The sequence below is a fragment of the Ahaetulla prasina genome, chromosome 2, assembly GCF_028640845.1.
Source record: "Ahaetulla prasina isolate Xishuangbanna chromosome 2, ASM2864084v1, whole genome shotgun sequence".
NCBI classification, from domain to species: Eukaryota; Metazoa; Chordata; class Lepidosauria; order Squamata; family Colubridae; genus Ahaetulla; species Ahaetulla prasina.
This window is the reverse complement of record NC_080540.1, coordinates 195,948,709-195,972,562: the sequence shown is the minus strand read 5'-3', so window position 1 is coordinate 195,972,562 and position 23,854 is coordinate 195,948,709. Positions and strand designations below refer to the sequence as shown.

The 23,854-nt window shown below is 40.6% G+C and overlaps 2 protein-coding genes across 2 annotated transcripts in view; one reads left to right on the top strand and one right to left on the bottom strand.

Moving 5' to 3' along the window:
* SPMAP2L (sperm microtubule associated protein 2 like) overlaps positions 1-23,854 on the bottom strand; it is a 76,048-nt gene that overhangs the window by 6,000 nt on the left and 46,194 nt on the right. The window lies entirely within an intron of this gene.
* On the top strand, positions 2,366-23,435 carry HOPX (HOP homeobox). The gene is made up of 3 exons (XM_058174249.1): positions 2,366-2,987; positions 19,818-19,990; positions 22,150-23,435. The coding sequence occupies exons 2-3, from the start codon at positions 19,853-19,855 to the stop codon at positions 22,225-22,227; spliced, it is 216 nt and encodes a 71-aa protein (XP_058030232.1). The 5' UTR covers positions 2,366-2,987; positions 19,818-19,852; the 3' UTR covers positions 22,228-23,435.

Here is a 23,854-nt window from a genome sequence, read left to right as displayed (position 1 = left end):
GAAAAGAAAAGAAAAAAGAAAAGAAAAAAGGTACATTTACCCTTAAAACATAGAAAGGGACAATGTGTGTGTGTGTGTGTGTGTGTGTGTTACAAAAGAGAAACAACCTAGGTGTAGGCTTAGATCCAGGTAGCATTAAACATTAGCACATGAAAATTAGGGTGGAAAAAAATCTGGCTCACAGTGACTCAGTATTTGGGAGCAAAACGGGATAAAGTAAAATGAATCAAATATAAGTACAGTACAGTCTGCTAAATCAGTCTCTGAAATTTTTCAGCCCCAAGGGGCAGATCTCAAGCTGAAAAAATGTTAGGAGGCTGGGAAAAGAGATTTTAGTATTTCCCTGATATAAATTGCATACTTTGCTTCTTGTTACTAAAATAACATAAATCCATTTGGCTGTCAGTAAATGAATCAAGTAGCACTACAGCTGGTTTATGATCAACTGCAAAGGCAAACTGGAGCTTTAACTTGGCTGAAAGGTTTGCTTCTTAGTTGCAGAATTAAGATTTATATCCTTTCCCATTGTTTCAGCAGAATAAACATTTGAATTTTTAAACAGTTGTGCTCCAATAATATAGATGCAATGGAAGAAGTTGCTACTCTGCCTGGCAAACTCATCCATTTTGGCATCTTAGCCATTCTTGAGAAGAATTTGTTATCTAGAGAATATCCTGGAGTTTTCAGCATTCCCCTGGCTTTTTGCTTTCATTGCAAGAATGGTATAGCAATCATTCTGCTGATCCTTCGTTACACTCATAACCATGGATGTTACACAAGATTTCCCAAAACCTGGTATCTGTGACAAATCTCACATGCTACTTATGTGAGCATATAGCCATCAGCAAAGGCCCCGTTCATCTACAGGAAGCTTTTTTGCTTCACTAGTAAGCACAATCCAGGTCTTGGGATGATGCTTGGGATCAGGAGTAGCATCTGTTCAATTCTATTTTCACTACATACATCATGCTAGAATTCAAAAATAGCGAGGGTATTGCCTTAAATGGGCCGCAGAGATCCAAGGGTGCTTTATGAGTGGCTGGGAACTAGAATTAGGAAAATATTTATTTATCATGTAGAAAATACTGCTTTCTCCACTCCATCAAAAGCTGCATAGGACTTTATCCCCAATTGCCTTTGGCTGCCTGCATCTCTAGCAAATACAGCAGCAGTTATTGCCTGACCTATGGCGATTTCCACTTCAGTGCTGTGGTTTCCTGTTTCCTTCTGAAGCCCTGCATGTTCTGTGTTCCTTCAAAAGTTCAACGACATGCAGAAATGTTTGCTACTGGAAAAGAGAAAGGCACCAACTCTTTAGAAGAAAACCGAGGCTAAGGGGTTCATTTCTGCTACCCTGGGGGCGGGGAAAGTCCATCCGTGACATAGTGAGGCCCATTTGATCATAATTGCCATCCCTTCCCATATTATAATAATGCAGAACACTTGACTGATTGGAATATATGGAAAAACAACTTCTGTGGCATTTAAAGATCATCTTGACCATTCTCCTGAGCCTGAAGTCCTGGATTTCAGCCTATCCCTGATAAATAAATGGGGAAAAAACCCCATTCCTTTAAATAATACTTTCTAAGTGAAATAAGTGGCTTGAATATATTGACTATAATCTTTGGGCCTCCTGATACATAATTCATTGTTCAGCTGCCCAAACTCTCAACTCTAAAAGCTGTAGCTCAGTAGGAAAGTTCTTGTTTGCAGGCAGAAAGTGTAGATTAAACGCTCACTATCTCCATGGAGGTCTTCCATGCCCCAAACCTTAAAGCAGGGGTCACCAACTTTTCGGACCTCAGGGACCACTAAATTCCTAATTTTAAATCCTGCGGACCACTAACATGATTTTTTAAAAAGATAAATAGTATTTAGTGCAATATAAAAAATGCAAATAATTTTTCTGCGGACCACCAAAATTTTCTCACGGACCACCAGTGGTCCACTGGTTGGTGACCACTGCCTTAAAGGACTCTCCTAGGCAAGACACAGAGTGCCAGGTTAGAGGGGCTGATGTCTGGCATGCGACAACTTTTGAAAGTGTGGGATAGAAACTGTGGAATAAAATAACTGAGTTTCCGGATGTCTAAGCAAAGCCTTCAGACTCTGTATCAAAATGCCTCTTTTAAATTGTGTCCCATCCCATCCCACGTGAAATTGAAGCCAGTGCTCTCCTTTCCACCTTGCCTGACCTTCCTCAGCTTTGGGGGAGTGGGACCAGTCGGGAGATGGGCCTTCCCCTGCCCAACACAGAAGGGCCGTCATCCATTCTGAGCAAACCCCTTCCGACAACTCTGCTCAGATCCTGGGTGTGGACTAAGTGAGTTCCTTTGCATCTATCTGGAGTTGAAGTTGCAACAGACGTGCCTCCCCTCTGCCTTTGGCAAACGAACGTTCCATCCCCAAAGGGAAGAGACTTGTGGTTTCATGAGGCAACTGGCAAGATGACACTGACAGTGGCAAAAGTCCAACTCCTGATAAGGATTTCAGCAGCAGCAAGACACCCTTGGAAGGATTGCAGCATCTCTGCTTTCGGGGAGTGGAGCCCAAAATCTGTCCCCGCTTCCCCCCCCCCCCTTTGTGCTTGCTCTTTCATCCGTTCCAAGGCAAGCCTGCTTCATTGTGGGGAAAGAGCGAGGGAGCTGCAGCTCAGTTCAACAGACCGATTTGGAGATATATATATATATATATTTCCAACATATGCAAGCTGACTGCCAAACCTGAATTGCCAGCAGGGAAAGGGACTAAGCAACTGCTTTAAGTTTCAGCCTGTCTGTGGTGCAGGTTTTTCAAGTCACACACACACACCTGCCTGTCACACACACACTTTCTCTCTCTCTTCCCTCTCTCTCACTCTCTCTCACCCTCATTCATACACACTCATACACATCTAGGGATAAAGGTGCTGTCTGAGTTTCCTGCCTCTCTAGGTACCTTCATTGAGGACCTTGATTTTCCAGAGAAGATCTCCTGAGGGCCGGGTAAGTACCAGACTGAACAGCAGATCTTGATTACTTGAACCCAGAGTGTCTCTGCTCCTGCTTCTCCAATGCAGTGAGGCTTGGGCACCTTTATGCAGAAGGATCCAGGAAGGGAACCAAGTTTAAAGGTTTCAAATCATGTATTCTAAGAGCAGGGATTGTCAACTTTTGCTGCTGATGTTGGTTTTTTTAAACTAAAAAAGTCAATATCAGGCATTTAAAACAAAGCCTGATGTCGACCCTTTTAAAATAAAGCCTCCCAGAATAGTAAAAGCCAAAAGAAAACCAATGCAGGTTTTATTTTAACATCTTTGCCAGTTCAATTTTGACAATGGGTGAAGCAATGCTGGGAAGGAGAGCAAAGAGCAGAGAAAAGGAGAGGGATGGGACACACCTGTGGATGTTTTTATGAAAGTGAGGGTTTGGGTAGGGCTGGCTCCATCATGTGTGTGTTTAGCATCTAATGTATTTTAGGGTTGACATGACAGGTATTAATGTGATTTTATATACTAGACGATTTTGTACCTTTGATATTTGCAAGGCAAACAGAGCATTCCCACTTCAAGAAGGAAATGTCCATTTCAAAATAGGGATTTCCATTTTTAATTCAAAAATGTCAAGGGTCTTGTTTTCAACCGGTTATATTTGAGTGGTAAAATTAGAAATCTGACATTACGTTGTTCCAGTATTTTATTTATTGTTGTCTATTTTCCTGGTAACTTCAGGGGAGCCCTTCATCTTGAAGAAAAGAACCTGTAAACTTGGTGACATCATTAGTTAAAAAGGGTTCATTTATGAGGAATCCATTGAGATGGGTGGTGAGTTAGGAAAGAAAATGGACAGAATTATCTGAAGGCCTACATTTTGGGTATACTTTTTTTGTTGGGATACAGTTTGCCCTGACTCTGCTGACCTCCAGTTCTTCTGGATGGCTTTTTTTGTTAACAAGCTAGGGTAATGCCATAGGGATTTTTAATTACTATAATTATATTTTTCCAACATGAAAGTAATGATGATGCTGTGTTATGATTGTCTTTTATTTTTAGAATATTATTGAAAGGGCTAGTTTATCCTGTACGCTACAGGGATAATTGTAAGATTGTTGGAACTTAAATCTCATATGAATCCTGCTCCATCCCTTCCACAATGCAGGATTGTCAACCAAAACTTCTTTCCAAAAGTTTCCTTGCAAAACTCAGACTTCTTTTTCTAGCTATGTAGTTGTGGCATGGCACACATTTTATTTATGAGTAGCCACCAACCATCAAATGCCATTAAGTAAGCAAGCACCTCCACATTGCAGGTGATTCAAAACCTTCAGCATGCACAAAGAACTGATTTTGCTACCCTTATCGGTGCTATCTTAAAGAAAAGAGGGATCCCCCCATAAATTGTGCGGTAAGAAATGTCACATAGTAGTAATATGGCAGAAATTGGATGGATTTCTGTAAAGCTTCTCATAATGATAATCTGGCCAGAAGTTTGTTCGGCGAAGGGTGACAAAGCAAGAAATAAACAGAGGCTAAGAATAGCAATTGAAGCAATGAGTTACAGCCTGATCCATTGACAGTGAAATATTGTGATGATTGCTGTAAGGGGGCAAGTGTTAGAGAAAGTGGCCTTATTCAGGCATGCCCAGGTCCATTTCTGATTCTGGGAAGAAGAAAAGAGAGTGCATCTCAGGACAGTTTTGCTTCCTAGGGAAATTAGAGTCCTCCCATTGTTTCTGCTGAACAGGAGCTGACTAAATACACGCCAGTCAAATGGGTTCTTTGACCAGCAATATTTGTTGAAGGCTCTTATTCCTGTCCCATGGGCAGCTTCTCCAAGCTGTGACCCAAAAGTGAAACTTAAGATGCGAGTTACTGAGGGAAACGGAGGGCACACCCAGAGCAGTATACAGAGATTTCTGCGAATATAATTGAGAGGATTCAGAATAACAGAATACAGAATAACAGAGTTGGAGGGGACCTTGGAGCTTTTCTAATTCAATCCCCTGCTCAGGCAGGTTACCTATACCATTTCAGACAAATGGTTGTCCAATCTCTTCTTAAAAACCTCCAGTGATGAAGCACTGACAACTTTTGGAAGCAAGTTGTTCCACTGATTAATTGTCCCAACTGTCAGGAAATTTCTCCTTAGTTTTAGGTTACTTCTCTCCTTGGTTAGTTTCCATCCATTGCATTGTCCTGTTTTCGCGTGCTTTGGAGAATAGGTTGACCCCTTTCTTCTTTGTGGCAGCCCCTGAGATATTGGAATACTGCTGTCTTGTCACCCCTAGTCCTTCTTTTCATTAGACAAGACCTACCTAATCCCTGTAACTATTCTTCATATATATTTTTTATTATTTTTTTGTCACAACAGTATACACAAGCATCAACATAAATCAGCAAAATATCATATAAGCATATATATGAGCAAAAGTTTGTAATAATTGTATTAATTTGATATAATGAAAGGAAACATTAGAACAGGAACGGTAGGCACTTTTGTGCTCTTATGCATGCCCCTTATAGTCCTCTTAGGAATGGGGTGAGGTCAATGGTAGATATTTTTTGGTTAAAGCTTTTGGGAGTTTGAGAAGAGACCATAGAGTCAGGCAGTGTGTTCCAAGCGTTAACAATTCTGTTACAAAAATCATATTTTCTGTAATCAAGATTCAACATTAAGTTTGAATCTATTGTTTGCTCTTGCATTATTGCGATTGAAGCTGAAGTAGTCTTTAACAGGAAGGACATTGCAATAGATGATTCTCTGTGTTAAACACAGGTCTTGTCAGAGTAGGCGGAGTTCTAAGTTTTCTAATCCCAGGATTTCAAGTCTGGTGGTGTAAGGTATTTTGTTGTTTTCAGAGGAGCGGAGAACTCTTCTTGTAAAATATTTCTGGACACGTTCAATTGTATTAATGTCAGAGATGTGGTGTGGGTTCCAGACAGGTGAGCTGTATTCAAGAATAGGTCTAGCAAATGTTTTGTATGGTCTGGTTAGTAGTGTAGAGTTTTTGGAAAAGAAGCTACGCAAAATTAGGTTTACAACTCTTAGAGCCTTTTTTGCTATGTAGTTGCAGTGGGCTTTGGCACTTAGATCATTTGATATGTAAACTCCAAGGTCTTTAACAGGGTGGGGGTCATCTGTAAGGTAATGTCCATCAAGCTTGTACTTAGTGTTTGGGTTCTTTTTTCCAATATGTAAGACTGAGCATTTGCTGGTTGAGATTTGGAATTGCCAAGTTTTAGACCAATCGGATACAAAGTCTTTTTGAAGGGTAGAAGTTAGGGTTAGGGTTAGGGTTAGGGTTAGGGTTAGGGTTAAGGTTAAGGTTAAGCCTATTATTAACAGCAACTGCTTGCAATATTGCAGGTTCAAGTCCCACCAGGCCCAAGGTTGACTCAGCCTTCCATCCTTTATAAGGTAGGTAAAATGAGGACCCAGATTGTTGGGGGGCAATAAGTTGACTTTGTATATAGTATACAAATGGATGAAGACTATTGCTTGACATAGTGTAAGCCGCCCTGAGTCTTCGGAGAAGGGCGGGATATAAATGCAAAAAAAAAAAAAAAAAGGTTAAGGTTAAGGTTAAGGTTAAGGTTAAGGTTAAGGTTAAGGTTAATCAAGGTCTTATTTCAAAATTGCCTTGCTGGGTAGATATGATAGGAGGCCAGACTGGGCCTATAAAATTCCAGAAGACACAATCTGGCAACTCCCTAGTTATTAACCTGAAATTAATAATAAAATAAAATTAATAATAAAATTAATAATAAAATAAAATATTACTAATAAAATTAGTATTAGTATTTGTATCTTAAATGGGGTTTTATGGTTCATATTTTTTATGTATTTTATGTATTTTAAATTTAGGGGCCAAATTTAATAAGTTTTTTAGCAATGTTTTTATTTGTATTGTATTCATGGATTGTTGTTTTTTATCTGGCTGTGCACCGCCTTGAGTCCTTCGGGAGAAGAGCGGTATAAAAATTAAATAATAATAATAATAATAATTATTATTATTATTATAATTATTATTATTATTTTGGCAGCCCAGATCAGGGAGCTCTAGCCGGTGCTGATTGTAGTTGGAGATCCAGCTTCAAAGCGCTCTTCAGAGTTGCCACTAACATGCATATCTGAGAACTATATATAGTTTTCCTGATATACTCACCCTTCCTTTTCCCTTTATCATAATCTGATATAACTGTTGTTTGCAACCATGGCTTTGCTAGGGCTGAAACATCTTAGTGGGGAGGGAAATTGATGTATAATACTGTTTATACCCTACTGAGTATACTGAGAGTGTAGAGCACTTTTAGGGCTGAAATCTATGGCTAGTTCCAAGCCATCTCCCCCAAACACCTACACCCATAGGCTATTTTCTGCAAACTGTTGCAAAAATAATAGTACTGTACACAGGGGTGGGCTTCAAAAATTTTACCAAGGGGTTCTCTGCCTGATTGCTGGGTGGGCGTGGCCACTTGAGCATCCTGCACCATGGTGGCAGGGGGGGCATTTTTGCCCTCTCTGGGCTCCAGAAGCTTTCCTTGAATTTCCGGTATGCCTGTTTTTTGCCATCCCCAGGCTCCAGAGGCCCTCTGGAGGCCAGAAATGGGCCCATTTCCGGCCTTCCCGAACTTCTGGTAGGCCTGTTTTTCACCCTCCCCGAGCCTCCGCACACACCTGCACTTACCTGCATCCAAAATGGGCCACATGGGGACTCCTGGGAGGGGTGGGGTGGAGTGGGCGGGCCTAGCCAGAAGTGGGATTTGGGAGTTTTCCGAACTGCACAGAAACTTAGCTAGAGGTTCTCCCGAACACCTGTGAACCTCCAGCAGCCCACCTCTGACTGAACACCTATTTCAGGAAAGCTGGATGATTGCCTGGAAATTTTCAATGAGAGCCTTCCAACTTGCCTACATTTCCCTTCAAGCTCAAGGGCTCATTTCCCCCCCAATGTTTACTACAAAAAGATCACTTCCTGGTCTAGATAATGTTGACCTTCAGTAGTGAGAGGTAATTGGTTTAGAGATTTGCTTGCTTTTCAGGAAGTAATTTCACATTTTCCAAAACACTTGTATCTATGTGGGCACTTGAGAAGATAGACAAAGAGAGATGGAGAGATATCTCCTCATACTGTCTCATCGGATGACCTCTCTGTCTATCACTAGAGTTAGAAGAGATATTATGCCGCCTGAACAGAACAGAATGTTACCATTTAAACCAGTTGTTATGTGTTTTTGTTTGAAATCCAACAGAGCTTTTTTCCCTTAAAGAATCCTCAAACAAGACTCATATTGCTCATATAAGCTGTAAGGCAACTGCAGGACAGCTGCACGCTGGAGGAAGGCTTTGTGCCGTCTAAACCAGGGGTCTCCAACCTTGGCAACTTTACGACTTGTGGACTTCAACTCTCAGAATTCCTCAGCCAGCATGTGCTCTGGCTGAAAGGTTGGAGACCCCTGATCTAAACAATTGTTTCCTGCAGTACAGGTAGTCCTTGAATTACGAACACAAGTGAGCCCAAAATTTCTGTTGGTCAGCAAGAGTTGTTAAGTGAGTTTTCCCGCATTTTAAAACCTTTCTAGCCACAGCTGTTAAGTGAATCACTGCAGTTGTTAAGTTAATAACACGGTTGTTAAGTGAATTTGGCTTCCCCATTGGCTTTGTTTGAAGGTGATCCTGGAACACTGCAATCATCATAAATTCATGTCAGTGGCCCAGCTGCCAAATTTTGATCACACGACCATGGGGATGCTGCAACAGTCATAAGGGTGAAGAATAGTCATAAGTCACTTTTTTCAGTGCTGTTGTAACTTCAAACAGCCACTAAATGAATGGTTGTAAGTCAAGGACTGTCTGTACCATGTTCCACCTCTTTCCCCAAATGGAAAAATGCATGTTTACAGGATGAACTGTTTACTAGTCAAGATCCTCACCCACTAGGCTTAGCTATGGGGGTTCCACCTGGTTCATTCCTAGCCACCTTTTAAGCATGTAAACACCTGTGGGGGCATCACACCTTGGAAAATGAGGATGAGTTGCAGAAAACCAGATTGTTGATATCCCTTTATCAGCAGTTCGATCTGTTCTAATTACTCAGTTACAAGCTTATTATCAAAACAAGCTTCCTTTAACCTACTATAAAGGTAAAAGTAAAGGTTCCCCTCGCACATATGTGCTAGTCGTTCCTGGCTCTAGGGGGCGGTGCTCATCTTCGTTTCAAAGCCAAAGAGCCAGCGCTGTCCGAAGACGTCGCCATAGTCATGTAGCCGGCATGACTCAACGCCAAAGGCGCACGGAATGCTGTTACCTTCCCACAAAGCATTTTAATATCCCCATTTTCCTCTTTTGGTTTCTCCTGAAACCTCCTTGGAGTTACTTTCATAGGACTGATTATTTTGATTATTCATTAAACAAATTTATATAGCTGCCCGTTACCAAAAGAAACTCTGGGAGGCAAATAGAATAGAAACACAATACATTAAAAACAGACTATTAAAAAAAACCAATATGAGGCCTTAATAAAACTTGCATTCATCTACAACCATTCCATGCCAGTGCCAACATCCTGTCCCCAGTGCCTGAATGATAACCCATATCTTCACTGCTTTCCTGAAGGCCAACAAGAGGAGACCCTTCCATAAGGAAGGCACCATAACAGAGAAGGCATGCTTCTGAGGTCCCACTAGGCAACATAGTTTCACTGAGAGAACCCAAAGCATGCCCACTCTACCAAATAAAGTAGGATAGGCTGAAACCACAGGGGATAAGTTTTTTTACTAGCGATTCTGTGGGTGTGGCTTGGTGGGCATGGCATGGCTTGGTGGATGTGACAGGGGAAGGATACTGTAAAATCTCCATTCCCTCCCCACTCCCAGGGAAGGATACTGCAAAATCCCCATTTCCTCCCCACTCCCGGGGAAGGATACTGCAAAATCCCCATTTCCTCCCGATCAGCTGGGACTCGGGAGGCAGAGAATAGATGGGGGAGGGTCCAGTCAGAATTTTTACTACCGGTTCTCCAAACTCCTCAAAGTTTCCGCTACCGGTTCTCCAGAACTGGTCAGAACCTACTGAAACCCACCTCTGGCATAGGTAGTTCTGCAAGTCACTTGGTCCCATACCATGTAAGGCTTTAATGTTGATGACAGCACCTTGAATTGCACCCAGAGGCCTCCTGTGTGCGCATGTAGTACATGCAGCAGTGGTGTTATATAGCCATACTGTGGTGTACCCAGTACTGCCCATGCTGTGTTTTGGACCAGCTGCAGGTTCTCAATGTTCTTCAAGGGCAGCCCCATGTAAAGGGCATTGCAGTTATTCAATTAGGAGGTGAGTATGGCATGAATGATCATGAAAAGAGCCCCCATTCTAGGAAGGGGAACAACTGGCACACAAGATATAAATATGCATTAGTCATCCTGACCATAAACTGACACCTACTCTTCAGGTAGGAAGTGTGACTTCAGGACAACTCTAGTTTGTGCACCCCGGCCAGAGTTAAAGATGGCAAATCAGTACATATGGGGTACCCCAAAACCTTGTCAGGGTAGAGATAAAGCCAATTCTTCCCCATATGGGCCTCTAGGTTCTGGGAAACACCCCACATCCTTTGGGAAGCTCAGGGCAGAGATATACAGCTCAGTAGTGAAATCCAATTTTTTTCCCTACTGGTTTTGTGGGCATGGCTTGGTGGGCTTGGCTTGGCTTGGTGGGTGTGGCTTTCTGGGTGTGGCAGGGGAAGGATACTACAAAATCCCCATTCCCTCCCCACTCCTGAGGGAAAGATATTGCAAAATCTCCATTCCCACCCCACTCTGGGGCCAGCCAGAGGTAGTATTTGCCAGTTCTCCGAACTGCTCAAAATTTCCACTACCAATTCTCCAGAGCCTGTCAGAATCTGCTGGATTTCACCCCTGATACAGTTGAATATCATCAGTATATGGTTGGTACTTAACCTCGTGCTGATGGATGACCTCATCTAGCATTTCATATAGATGTTAAATAAAGGTGAGGAGATTTGAGCTTAGTGGTATCCCTGAAAAATCCCACTACCAACACCAATTGCAACCAGCATTCATGAAAGGAAGAGTACCTCTGGACAGCAGGGCATTTTCTTTTCAAACCCCTCAGCCATCCCAGAAGGATATCATGACTGATGGCATTGAGAGCTGCTAAGAAATCAAGTACAGCCAGGATGGATACACCACACCATCCTGAACCTACCAGAGGCCATTCACAAGTGTTATCAGTTCCATCTTAATACTAGTGTATATCTTGGTCTTAAACTCACTATGATAGGTGCAGGGAATCCTCTTCTTCTGAAACACTGTGAAGATATAGGCAGGGGTGGGCTTCAAAAATTTTAGCAAGAGGTTCTCTGTTTGGTTGCTTGGTGGGCATGACCATGGTGGGTGTGGCCTAGTTGGCCTCCTGCACCATGGTGAGGGGTAGGGTGCATTTTTGCCTTCCCCGGGCTCTGGAGGCTTTCCTCGAGCCTCTGGGAAGGCAAAAATGGCCTCCCCAGGCTCCAGATGGGCCTCTGGGCCCATTTCTGGCCTTCACAAACTTCCAGTAGGCCCATTTTTTTTTATTTCATTTTGTCACAACAGTATATACAATCATCAACATAATAACCATCATGAGAGAAAAAAGTATATATAAGTAAAAGTATAAGTAAAAGTATGCATATAATACTATAATGAAGGGAACAATAGGACAGGAACGGTAGGCACTTTTGTGCTCTTATGCACGCCCCTTATAGTCCTCTTAGGAATGGGGTGAGGTCAATAGTAGAAAGTTTTTGGTTGAAGATTTTGGGGTTTTGAGTAGAGACTATAGAGTCAGGTAGTGAGTTCCAAGCGTTAGCCTCCACATGCCCCCTGCATTTACCTGCATCCAAAACAGGCCACATGGGGACTCCTGGGAGAGGTGGGGTGGGGTGGGTGGGGCCAGCCAGGAGTGGGATTTAGAGGTTCTCCGAACTGCACAGAATCTTAGCTAAAGGGTCTCCCAAATCCCTGCGAACCCCCAACAGCCCACCCCTGGATATAGGCCTTCCATCTCCTCAATTATTTTCCCCAATAAGAGAACTGGACCACCGTTGTTCAGCCCTCTTCTCTCTGCTTTGTCCCATTACTCTCTCCAATCACTTCGAAAAGGAAAAAATAATTTAGGACAAGTTAGGTACCATGTGTTACATTCAAGTATAGGCCACAAAATTAAAAGCCACAATGTCAAATGAAGAGGAATTTCAAAAGAGGGTGACTGGAAAGGAGGAAAGGAGTTCTTTAGGCTTTCCGATCTATTGTTCCAGAATTCTATATCTATAAAAGTCAAGACTTTTTCAAGACAAGCTTGACTCACAGAAATATGTGCTCATCGAGATATGTGGACACATTGACATGGGTTCCTTGGTAACGAGACAGAAATGGTTTGCCACTGCTGTCTACTGGGTATCTTTTGATGACCCATTGTCACCTACAGTTCTGGATGTTGTCATTGTCTCCCATCTCAATTTTGGCCAATTTTGATTTTGCTTAGCAGAATATTTAGTAGCATATAGCTAAGCAGATATCAACCACTGTCAGCTATATGCTGCTAAATATAAATATATTTTTATTTTTCCTTTTATTTCAATTATATTTTCTTGAATTTTCCATCAAATCAGCATTGTTATAAACATGGGAAGATTATTACCACAGGTGTAAATATTATCACTAGTATTCCGGTCTAAAGCTAGTAATCCAATCTAATGCTGGATCACTAATAATCCCGTCTAGCATTGCCTGGAGGAACAGTATTTCATTGCAGATGTGGCCCCCTTGGGACACAAGGATTTTTATGGTTGATTGGTTTTGTCTTGGCCCACAAATAATACATAATAATAGGACTACCAGATCTGGGCTACAAAAATCAGAATCAGAAAAAATCAGAATGGTTTCTAGAAGTTAGCCAAAAGATACAGAAATCCTAACCCTTTGCTGCCAAACTCAGGGTTTTTGTAACCCAGAATTGATAGTCCTACATTATAATAGTAACACTAAAAACAGGCTGCTTCACTCTCCACATATTTCCCTGTCTTTCCCTGTCAACTAAGCAGATCTATGAGCTGAATTTATGAGAAGGAGTCTTGATCATTTCCAGGGTTCTTTCTCACTCAACAAATTAATATGCAGAGCCCAACTTGGCCTAGTCATATCCTTAAGTGGGGATGTGGGGTGTTGTTGTTGGTATTGTAAAGCACCCATTCTTTACCCAGGACAGAAAGGCTGCCAACAAAGCAAACAAGAGCAAGTCACAAAGCTGTGTTCCCTCAAAGACAAGATGAACTTGGTCTAGGATTATGTTTCTATTCAAAACTGGGACAGAACAACCCCAAAAGAGCATCTGGTGAATGGGCCTTGTGTACTTTCCCCCTCCATCCTCAGGAGTGCCAAGGCAACTGGTTTCCGTGACAGGGAGTTGACGATCATTGGCTGGGACTCAGAAACCAGCAAAACATTATGTAAGACCTTCAGCATTTTGATTGGTCTTTGCTTGAAAACAGAGTCGCTGCAGATGGAAGCTAAAATGGACTTTGCATTCAATTGTCTTTGTCTTTGATGTACACTTTTGTTTTGTTTTTTTGTTTTAATTGCAAATACCACCAAGAGAGGAGCCACAAGGAGTGGGGAATGTATCTGTTTCCTTGAAGTCTTGGGAAAAAACCTTGTTTCGGTCTTTGTAAGGGGAGGGCATCTCTCCAAGTGCAAATAATAGCTTCTAACAGTTTTGGGCTTCACTAAAGGCAAAACACTAAGGTACCATCAAGCTTGCTTTAAGGTCAGCATAGCTATAGTATTTGAATATTTTAAAACTGCAATATTTGGTTTTGTATCTTAAATGCAAAAATCATCAGATTTACTTTGGCTATAAGTTTCCTTAGAGCCACATCCATGGCCACATCCCAGTTTCCCTACTACTTCTTCAAGTGGGAATGCTATTGTATATCTGTTTAGTATTGGTGGTGGAAGAAGGAAGAGGAAGGAAAGGGTTAACCTAACAGACATTATTCTTAGGAAAAGGTTCCTTTAGTCAAATCGGCTCCAAGTAGTTTAAAAATCCAAATAGCTTAAAAGCTTCTAAAAACATTGTCAATTCGATTAAATATTTATTAGGGTCATAGACCAGCACAAAAATTAATCAGTAAAATAAAGCCAAATTGAACAGAACAAGGCATGATAATATATTACATTTCATGGTGAAATCAAGAAGTGATCAAAGCCTACCTTTACAGACAGTATAACAAATTTTAGCTAGGGCTGGGCTGGGCTAGACTGTAGAATATCTATCCTGTAGAATAGAATAGAATAGAATAGAATAGAATAGAATAGAATAGAATAGAATAGAATAGAATAGAATAGAATAGAATTCTTTATTGGCCAAGAGACAAGGAATTTGTCTCTGTGCATGAGCTCTCAGTGTACATAAAACAATAAAGTAATATAATCATAAGATGCCAACATAAGAAGATAGTAGTAGAAAAGATGAAAAGTAATAGTAATACAGCCATACAACATGGATAAACATCCTTATATATAAGACAGTACTGGGGTAATTAGGTATTCAGCAGAGTGATGACACAAGGGAAAAAGGAGTTATAGGTGTTTGTATAGTGATAAACTCTTATGGTGATAGAAAATTATATTTAGAATGCATAATAATGTCAAAATGCATTGATGTTGTTATCCTTGCAAGGCAGTCCAGACAAAAAACACAACTAGGAGTACTAGCTCATTTTTTTTTAATTCTATTTCTCCCCTCCTTTCCTTTTATTCTTCAAAAAACTAGGGAGGGTCCCTTCTGAGATGCTTCCAGCACCTTCCCTCCTTCTGTGGGCTGAGATATCTTTTACATGTTGGTTGTCCGGTCTGCATCTTTCCCTCCTGTCCACTAAGGTCATTCCCACCTACTAATACAGATGGGCTCCTGGATGGCCAATCTCCTTCCTGGGCAGGTAGATTGCTACAATAAATGAATAACACTATATAAAGTGAAGCATGAGCGGGTGGCTGGGGAGAGCCAAAGCTTACCAGCTGGCACTTTTCCTCCTCCAATGGTTTTTAAAAGAAGTATATATTTCTTCTGATAGAAGAATCGGTTAAAAACAAGTACAATAACAATTTCAGGCGGAAGACTCCAAATAAAGTTGCTTTACTTTGCTGCATTTTAAAGAAGGGCAGGCACAGACATTTGCTGCTTGAGGTATTTTAGACTAGAAGGTGCCTGTTGACTAAACCAGATTTGCACAAGACACTATTATCACTGCCATCACAAACACCAATTTGTAAACTCGTATGTTATGCAAATCCAGCCACTGGGGATTATTTCTGATTCAGTGTGTTTCTCACATCTAGGAAAATGAGTTACTTGTGTTCAGATATGTATGATTCAGGACTATGTGTATATGGATATAATCCATATGGCTTTGGTGTTGGGTATTATATTGGAAAGTGACACAGGATCAGTTGGAAATCCAGCCACCAGCCTCCTTTTGTAATCCCAGTTAAAATTTCCCTAACAGAGATTTTAGGTGTGCAATTCTTTAAAAAATGAAATGGTTGCTTTGGGTTTGAAACAGCCTTCTGCAACCTTACTATGTTTCAACTTTTATAAAGTTTAGCGTCCAGCAAAAAGCTATTGTCTTAAATTTGGAATGGGTGGTCCAAATGGAAATGAGGCTGTTTCAAACTCAGAATATTCTCAGAACGGTTAGAACTTTGCTAAACATTTCCAATAAAACCAGAATATTTCTTCCAAACTCAAAACGGGTTTGAAATGTGCTGCTTCAAATTGAAATGTTTTGAACTGAAAATGCTTTGTATGCCCCTGCTGTCCCATCTCTGCTCAAAAGCATTCAGGCAAGGGGAATCAACAGGTTTGATAGAACCAGGAAGAACCATTATCTATACTCCTTCTATGGCACCCAACATTTGTAATCGTATTGCAAATTGTAATACATTTGCAAAATGTATCTATGCTAGTTAGAGTGCAGCCCCGCTCTAAATTTGGCAGAAGAAAACACTACACTACTAACCAGAGCATATAAAACATTTGCTAGACCAATTCTAGAATACAGCTCACCTGTTTGGAACCCTCACCACATTTCTGACATCAATACAATTGAACGTGTCCAGAAATATTTTACAAGAAGAGTTCTCCATTCCTCTGAAAACAACAAAATACCTTATCCCACCAGACTTGAAATCCTAGGCTTAGAAAACTTGGAACTCCGTCGCCTTCGACAAGACCTAAGCTTAACTCACAGAATCATCTATTGTAATGTCCTTCCTGTTAAAGACTACTTCAGCTTTAATTGCAATAACACAAGAGCAACCAATAGATTTAAACTTAATGTCAACCGCTTTAATCTAGATTGCCAAAATATGACTTCTGTAACAGAATCATCAGTGCTTGGAATACTTTACCTGACTCTGTGGTCTCTTCCCATAATCCTAAAAGCTTTAACCAAAAACTTTCTACTATTGACCTCACCCCATTCCTAAGAGGCCCATAAGGGGCGTGCATAAGCGCACAAACGTGCCTACCATTCCTGTCTATTGTTTTTCTTTTCTTCTTCCTATATATATATATATATATATGCTTATACCTCCTAATATTTACTCATATATATGTTTATATAATATATAATCTTTTTGTATGATGTTGTGACAAAATAAATAAATAAAATAAAATAAATAAAAGAAGTCAGAGCTCAGCTATGTCCCTCACTTGGGACATCCCACATTTCAAATGAGATGTAAACCAGGTAGATCACTTCACATGCAATAATGCCAACATTTTTATGAGCACAAGATGCTCATAAAATATATACCACAAGGTGCACATATATTGAGGGCTCAGGTCAGTGGCATCCATAATAAACCCTGTTGCTAAAATCAGATCATATGCAAGGTCTTGTCATCATTCAAATGTCACACTTAAGTCTTTGCTTCTTGACTTCTCATGCAAGTATATAAGTTGTGACATTTGTGTGATGATCTGATGCCACATATTTTACTATTTTTCCTGGGGGATGTCAAGTCCCTTTTCACCAAAAAGTTTCCACAGGGTTATTTTCATCATCATCTTTCTGCAAAAGGTTGGATATTGCCAAGTTAAATTCGATCTGGTAATTTAGATGGAGACAGCAGAAATCATTGATTTCTTTTTGTGGCTTATTCTCTCTGAAAGTTTCTTTGCATTTCTGCAGTGTACTTTTGCTGGGTCTGAAACACAATATTTTTTACAATAAATATTGTAAATGTATTACAATACAATAGCCCTTTATAACCACTTTTGAGGAGTACGTATTGAGGAAGAGAGAGAGCCAACAACTGCAAACATTGAACATTTTTACCACTTCTACAGTCTTTTATTTCGCAACTGCTGTTTATAAGCAGAGACTGTTGGCTAAGTTCAGTATGAAAAAAGTGAATTTCCTTTGAAATCTGGTATTTAACCATGCTGAGCATGATACAAAAAACTAGAGTATATTACTTTCCCACCAAAAGCAAGTATTTTTAGTTTGGTTGGATATAATTAACCCATCCATATAACAAGAATTGACTTCTCCTCCTGGAAGATTATGCTAATGTTAGTAGCATGTCTAATTCGGTCACAGGCAATGCTTCTAATGCAAAGCAAAAGGTTCTCCCCTTTCCAAATGGTAGACTTTACTTCCTTCTTTATTTTTGAATGCATACCAGAGGTGAGTTTCAGCAGGTTCTCACCAGTTCTGGAGAACCGGTAGCGGAAATTTTGAGTAGTTCGGAGAACCAGTAAATACCATCATTGACTGGCTCTGCCCCCATCTATTCTCTGCTTCCCGAGTCCCAGCTGATTTGGAAGAAATGGGAATTTTGCGGTAACCTTCCACTGGAGTGGGGAGGGCATGGAGAAAAATTCTATTCTATTCTATTCTATTCTATTCTATTCTATTCTATTCTATTCTATTCTATTCTATTCTATTCTAAAAGCCTCCAGTGATGGGGCACCCACAGCTTCATTTGCATACCAGCCACTTTTTTTGAGACCCCCCCCCAACAGATGCCCATCTCTACTTATCAGAGCTTTCAGTTTAGAGGGTATGCATCAGTGGTGGGATTCAATTTTTTTTACTACCGGTTCTGTGGGCGTGGCTTGGTGGGCATGGCACGGGAAGGATACTTTCATCAAGGTACAACATTTACAACACAATTGATGGTCAATATATCAATATAAAGCATAAGAATTGCCAGCAACAAGTTATAGTCATACAGTCATAAATGGAAAGAGATTGGTGATGGGAACTATGAGAAGATTAATAGTAGTGCAGATTCAGTAAATAGTTTGACAGTGTTGATGGAATTATTTGTTTAGCAGAGTGATGGCCTTCGGGGAAAAACTGTTCTTGTGTCTAGTTGTTCTGGTGTGCAGTGCTCTATAGCGTCGTTTTGAGGGTAGTAGTTGAAACAGTTTATGTCCAGGACTGGACAGCCACTTGTCTGAAATTATATACGGTCTCCTGCTTGAGCTCGCGAGTTGGGCTAGATGACTTCCAAGCTCCCTTCCTACTCTGTTATTTTATGCTCTATGTTTGGATATGCATTTAATAGACCTTTTTGGTGTAGCTTTATGGAGAGCCAATAGCAAACTCCTCTAGCATCATGCTTTCCAATTCGAGAGCTCAGATATAGCTTAAGGAATCATGGATGTATTTATGAACAAAGGTTTACTATATGCTTATTAGTCATAAGTTAAGATATCTGAACAGCACCAACCAAGAAGAAAATATAAGGAAATTCAAATTGTTCAACTCTATTGACTGTGCTTTCCTTTGGTCATTCTGAACTGTACTTTCCAAGCTGTAACAACTCAACATTTTCTACATTTCTCTCAACAACAGACAAGCTTTTTTTCTTTGATCTGAGAAATCTCCTTTCCCAACTACTTAGTATTTAGGGTTTTTTATTATTATTCTATTTCTTTTTAATTTGGCTGTCTGTTCTCATAGACAGACTGATGTGACCGACAGATAGTATGGGGGAGAGAGAGAAGCTTAGTTTTAATTATTTTGCTATGTGCAGTACATACTTTTTCAAAAAGTAACATTTGAATTTAAGAAAATATAACTGTTAGGTACATGGTACTGAAAACTCATTATATTATAAATATTCACAAAGCATTAATGTTACTGTTTGCACTGAGTTGTGCCTATTTTCAACATGTAGCTTTTGAGAATTGAATATGGTAGCATTTGATAGATGGCACCTAAAACTAATTAGCTTTTGACTGTATTTCAGAATATGACAGACATGCAATCTTATTTAGCAGTTCACTGCATTTGATCATTGGCATAAAATGATGCATTGCATTTCACAATGTGTAGCTTGTCAGGGTTCACATTTGACTATTGTCAAAAGAAAACTCTCTTATTTGATGCCTCGGTGTCAGTTTTTGATGACAAGTCCCTGTGGTTTTTTAACTAGATTTTCATAAGTAGTTTACTTTTGCCTGCTTTCCTAGGGCTGAGAGAGAGAAACTAACCTAAGATCACCCAGCTGGCTTTGTATTTAAGGTGGGACTAGAACTCACATCACCCGGTTTCTGGTCTTATGCCTTAATCACTACATCAAACTGCTTCTTAGTTGCTAATAAATCTTAGTGCGCTGCACAGAAACGGTAGTGGGATGAGTGTGTATTTAAAATGCAAATGGAACTTTTGGCAAGAATAGTTGTTGTGATTGAATCAAAGGGGTCAGGCAAATAGTAACTTCTGCACAGAATCTAATTCTTTGTGTTGACATGCCTTCCTAGCTCTCTGCTGGCTACACAACGTGTACAAAGCGAAAATGTCCACGGAAAAGGCTATCAGAGAAGACCAGGTGGAGATTTTGGAGTACAACTTCACCAGAATCAGCAAGAATCCTGATCGTGCCACCCTTGACCTCATCGCTGCTGAGGCAGGACTATCAGTAGAAGAGGTTCTAGTGAGTAGCCACGTCTTTAACTTCAAATTCAATCATTTGCATCTTGAGGTGATCCATTCATTTCTGGACCACCTTTCTCCCATGTACCACTTCCCAATAAATTATTCCTTCTCGTCTCCCCCAAGCATTTGCTACGGCTAAAGGGTGCCTCACCTTCTAGAACAGGGGTCTCCAACCTTGACAAGTTTAAGCCTGGTGGACTTCAACTCCCAAAATTCCCCAGTTGAAGTCTGAATTCTGGGAGTTGAAGTCCTCCAGGCTTAAAGTTGCCAAGGTTGGAGACCCCTGTTTTAGAACATATGGGAGGGGAATGAGAATCAGCCTATAATCCCCTCTGTGGAATCAGAATCTTTTTACTGATGGAAGGAGACCACCTCTCTGTGGGATGTTTATGCTGGGACCAACCCTTTATGCCATTTGACTCTCCTGTTCCAACAGTTATCAGGAATGAAGTGGTAGAATGCTATTGAGGTAGTAGAATGAATCACAGCACATTTGGCTACAGATAAGAGATCTAGTCTTCTTGGTGTTTTTAAAAAACTAATTCATCCTCCCCGGGGGTGAAATGTAAAATTTCTTACTACTGGTTCTGTGGGCGTGGTGTGGTGGTGGGGAATGTGACTGGGTGGGTGTGGCCAGCTTTTTTTTTTTTTACTTTTAAAAGCATTTTTTCTACAACCTCTTCGGCCGAAAAGGTTGTAAAAATGCTTTTAAAAGCCTCTGACAATCAGGCAACTCAGCTGGGATTGCCAGAGGAACCTTTTAAAAGCATTTTTTTTTTACAGCCTCTTCAGCCGAAGAGCTTGTAGGAAAAATGCTTTGAAAAGGTTCTGACAATCCCAGCTGAGCTGCGTGATCATCAGAGGCTTTTTTTTTTAACTTTTAAAAGCATTTTTTCGGCGGAAGAAAAAATGATTTTGAAAGTAAAAAAAAACCTCTGATGATCGCACGGCTCAGCTGGGCATGCAGGGGGAAGTGGGGGCAGGGATTTTTGCTACCGGTTCTCCCAACCACCCACCGCCATCGCTACCGGATCAGGCGATTCAGTCTGAACCGGGAGCATTTTACCCCTGATCCTCCCTCAATAAACAAAACAAACAAGAGGGAATGGACTGAAGAAGCATTTTTCTCTTTGACTGAAAGTTTCCTCCCCCTTTTTTTAGTAGGGATTCAAAACTTTTCTTCTTTTACTTAATAGGTCAAAATAATAATGTCCATTCCATACCTATATTTTCCCAGATGGAATGGCCATTCTCTTTTTTCTCCTTTCAAACCTAAACTCTCTGTAGCTCACCACTCATTTTACCATTGCCTGCCAAACTCTCATTGTCTTTTGCCCAGTACAGGTAGTCCTCCTGCCAGGGTTCCAAGTAACATACCCACAGCAAGCAAAACTCTGAGGCACGTAGATTCCTCAAAGAATAATTTTATTGGGTATGTCATATTGGCACAGGCTGGGGAAAACCGACTCTGACTATTCCCATAGTTTTCACCTAATTAAAAGTGAAGGTTTTTCACATGGTCCAATCAGGATACTGTCCAGTTGCTAGGTGACTCCAGTCCCCTCCTTCCGAACACCTGCAGCAATGTCCTTGGTTCCCAAGAGGAAGTATTTCGTTTTGGCTACAACACCCCAACTATCTCTATTCCCCCCACCCTTCTCCAGTGTGTCAGTGCTGAAGTCTCAAAATAGCCTCAGTCAGGCCAACTTCAGGGCTGATACCTCCACTTACAACCATTCATTTAGGGACCATTCAAAGTTACAACAGCACTGAAAAAAGTGACTTATGACCGTTTTTCACAGTTACGACTTTTCCAGCATCCGCATAATCATGTGGTCAAAATTCAGATGCTTGGCAACTGGTTCATATTTATGACTGTTGCTGTGTCCAAGGGTCATGTGATCACCTTTCGTGACCTTCTGACAAGCAAAGTCAATGGGGAAACCAGATTCACTTAATAACCGGGTTACTAACTTAACAATTGCAGTGATTCACTTAACAACTGAGGCAAGAAAGGTCATAAAATGGGGCAAAACTCCTTAACAAATGTCTTGCTTAGCAGCAGGAATGTAGGGTTCAATTGTGGTTGTAAGTTGAGGGTTACCTGTAGCCCACTGTCCTCTCTACTCATTGAGCAACATTTCTTTGTTTCTCTAGGAATGGTTCAAGAAGCGGCTGGGAGAGTGGAGGAAATCGGAAGGGCTTCCTTCAGAATCTAGGTCTGTCAGAGATTGACTAAAGCCCCCCTTTTGGAGACATCTGTGGAAAATGGACAGCAGCTCAGTTATTGCTTTCTCTATGGAATGTTATTGTCAAAAATATTTTTTCCTATTATTTAACCTACTGCTTATTTAAAATGTATATACTAGAGGTGGAAAATAAGTATATGAAATTATGCATACTGATTGTAATGCAGACATTTATGAAACTTACAAGGAAAAAGCTACAAACTGTGCCTATTGCAATTACAGTGATAACTTAATGGAGTGGATCTGGTTTAATATTTCTATTAACTCCAGCAAAATTAATAGGAAGGAACAACAGATTGAAATATGCTTTTCTTGTCTACTGTACTGTGAGAAATAGCTTCAGCACCACAGTCCAGGAAAGCAATATCTAAAATCAGCTGCATCCATTAACATCTTATAGAAACTAGATTTTTTTAAAAAGAAGTTTTGGCATGATCCATCATATGGTTTTTGTGAAGGCCTTCATGTGTACACAAAGAAGAGATCAAGCTCCATCTTGCCTGAGTCCAATATTCAGCTCCTATGTACACAGAAAACTCACACAATCCATTGTGAATTCAGGGCAGACATACCAATGAACACAGTGAAACAACCTTCTGCAATCTTGAGCGGTGTATAGTATCTTGAATCCCGCTAGTGCAGCTTGGTTGCAGTCAAATCATGTAAAGACCCAGCTAGCCAGCAGGTGAAGTACAGGTAGTTCTTGACTTACAATCTTTCGTTCAGTGGTTGTTCAAAGTTGTAACGGCATTGAAAAAGGCGATTTATGACCATTTTTCACACTTATGATTTTTGTAGCCCTCCATGGACACTTGGCAACTGGCTCATATTTATGATGATTGCGGTGTCCTGGGGTCATGTGATCACCTTTCGTGACCTTCTCACAAACAAAGTCGAAGGGGAAGCCAGATCCAGTTTGCAACCATGTTGCTAACTTAACAACTGCAGTGATTCACTTAACAACTGTGGCAAGAAAGATCGTAAAATAGGGGAAAATCTATTTTACAACTGTCTCACTTAGCAACAGAAATTTCACCTGTGGTTGTAATTTGAGGACTACCTGTATATCAAAATAGTAGGAATAAAAGGATGCCAATGCACCTTGATTTTTTCTCCTTACCTTTCCTTTATCTCAGGGGTCTGCAAACTTGGCTCTTTTAAGACTTGTGGACTTCAACTCCCAAAGCTCCCAACTCTGGGAGTTGAAGTCCACAAGTCTTAAAAGAGCCAAGTTTGCAGACCCCTGCTCTATCTCATCCCTGTCTTGGAATACATGGGTTGTTTACAGACTAGCCAAATCCACCAAAAGTGGTGGCCCTTATGCATAGTTCATTAGATGCCAACATAATTAAATGAATACAAGAAGCATATTTCTAATAATTGTAATGCTGTGTATGAAGAAGAGTATTTTTCTCTGGTTATGTTAATGCATCACACATTGTACTTGACGTGTGTGTCTGACTGATTTCATATTGTATTATCTCGGAAAAAGCCACTTCTGAGGAAAGGCCTATACAAAATCTATAGAGATAAGAATTTATTTCTTCATCACGGTTGCACAATGCGTTCAATTTTATGTACAGGATCTGTCACAATCACAGCTAGCATGTGGC

What these genes read in the sequence shown, in the direction of transcription:
- HOPX (XM_058174249.1), top strand. Translation starts at nt 19,853, where the DNA reads ATGTCCACGGAAAAGGCTATCAGAGAAGACCAGGTGGAGATTTTGGAG. An exon ending in TATCAGTAGAAGAGGTTCTA is followed by an intron (nt 19,991 to 22,149) that starts GTGAGTAGCCAC and finishes TTGTTTCTCTAG; the next exon opens with GAATGGTTCAAGAAGCGGCT.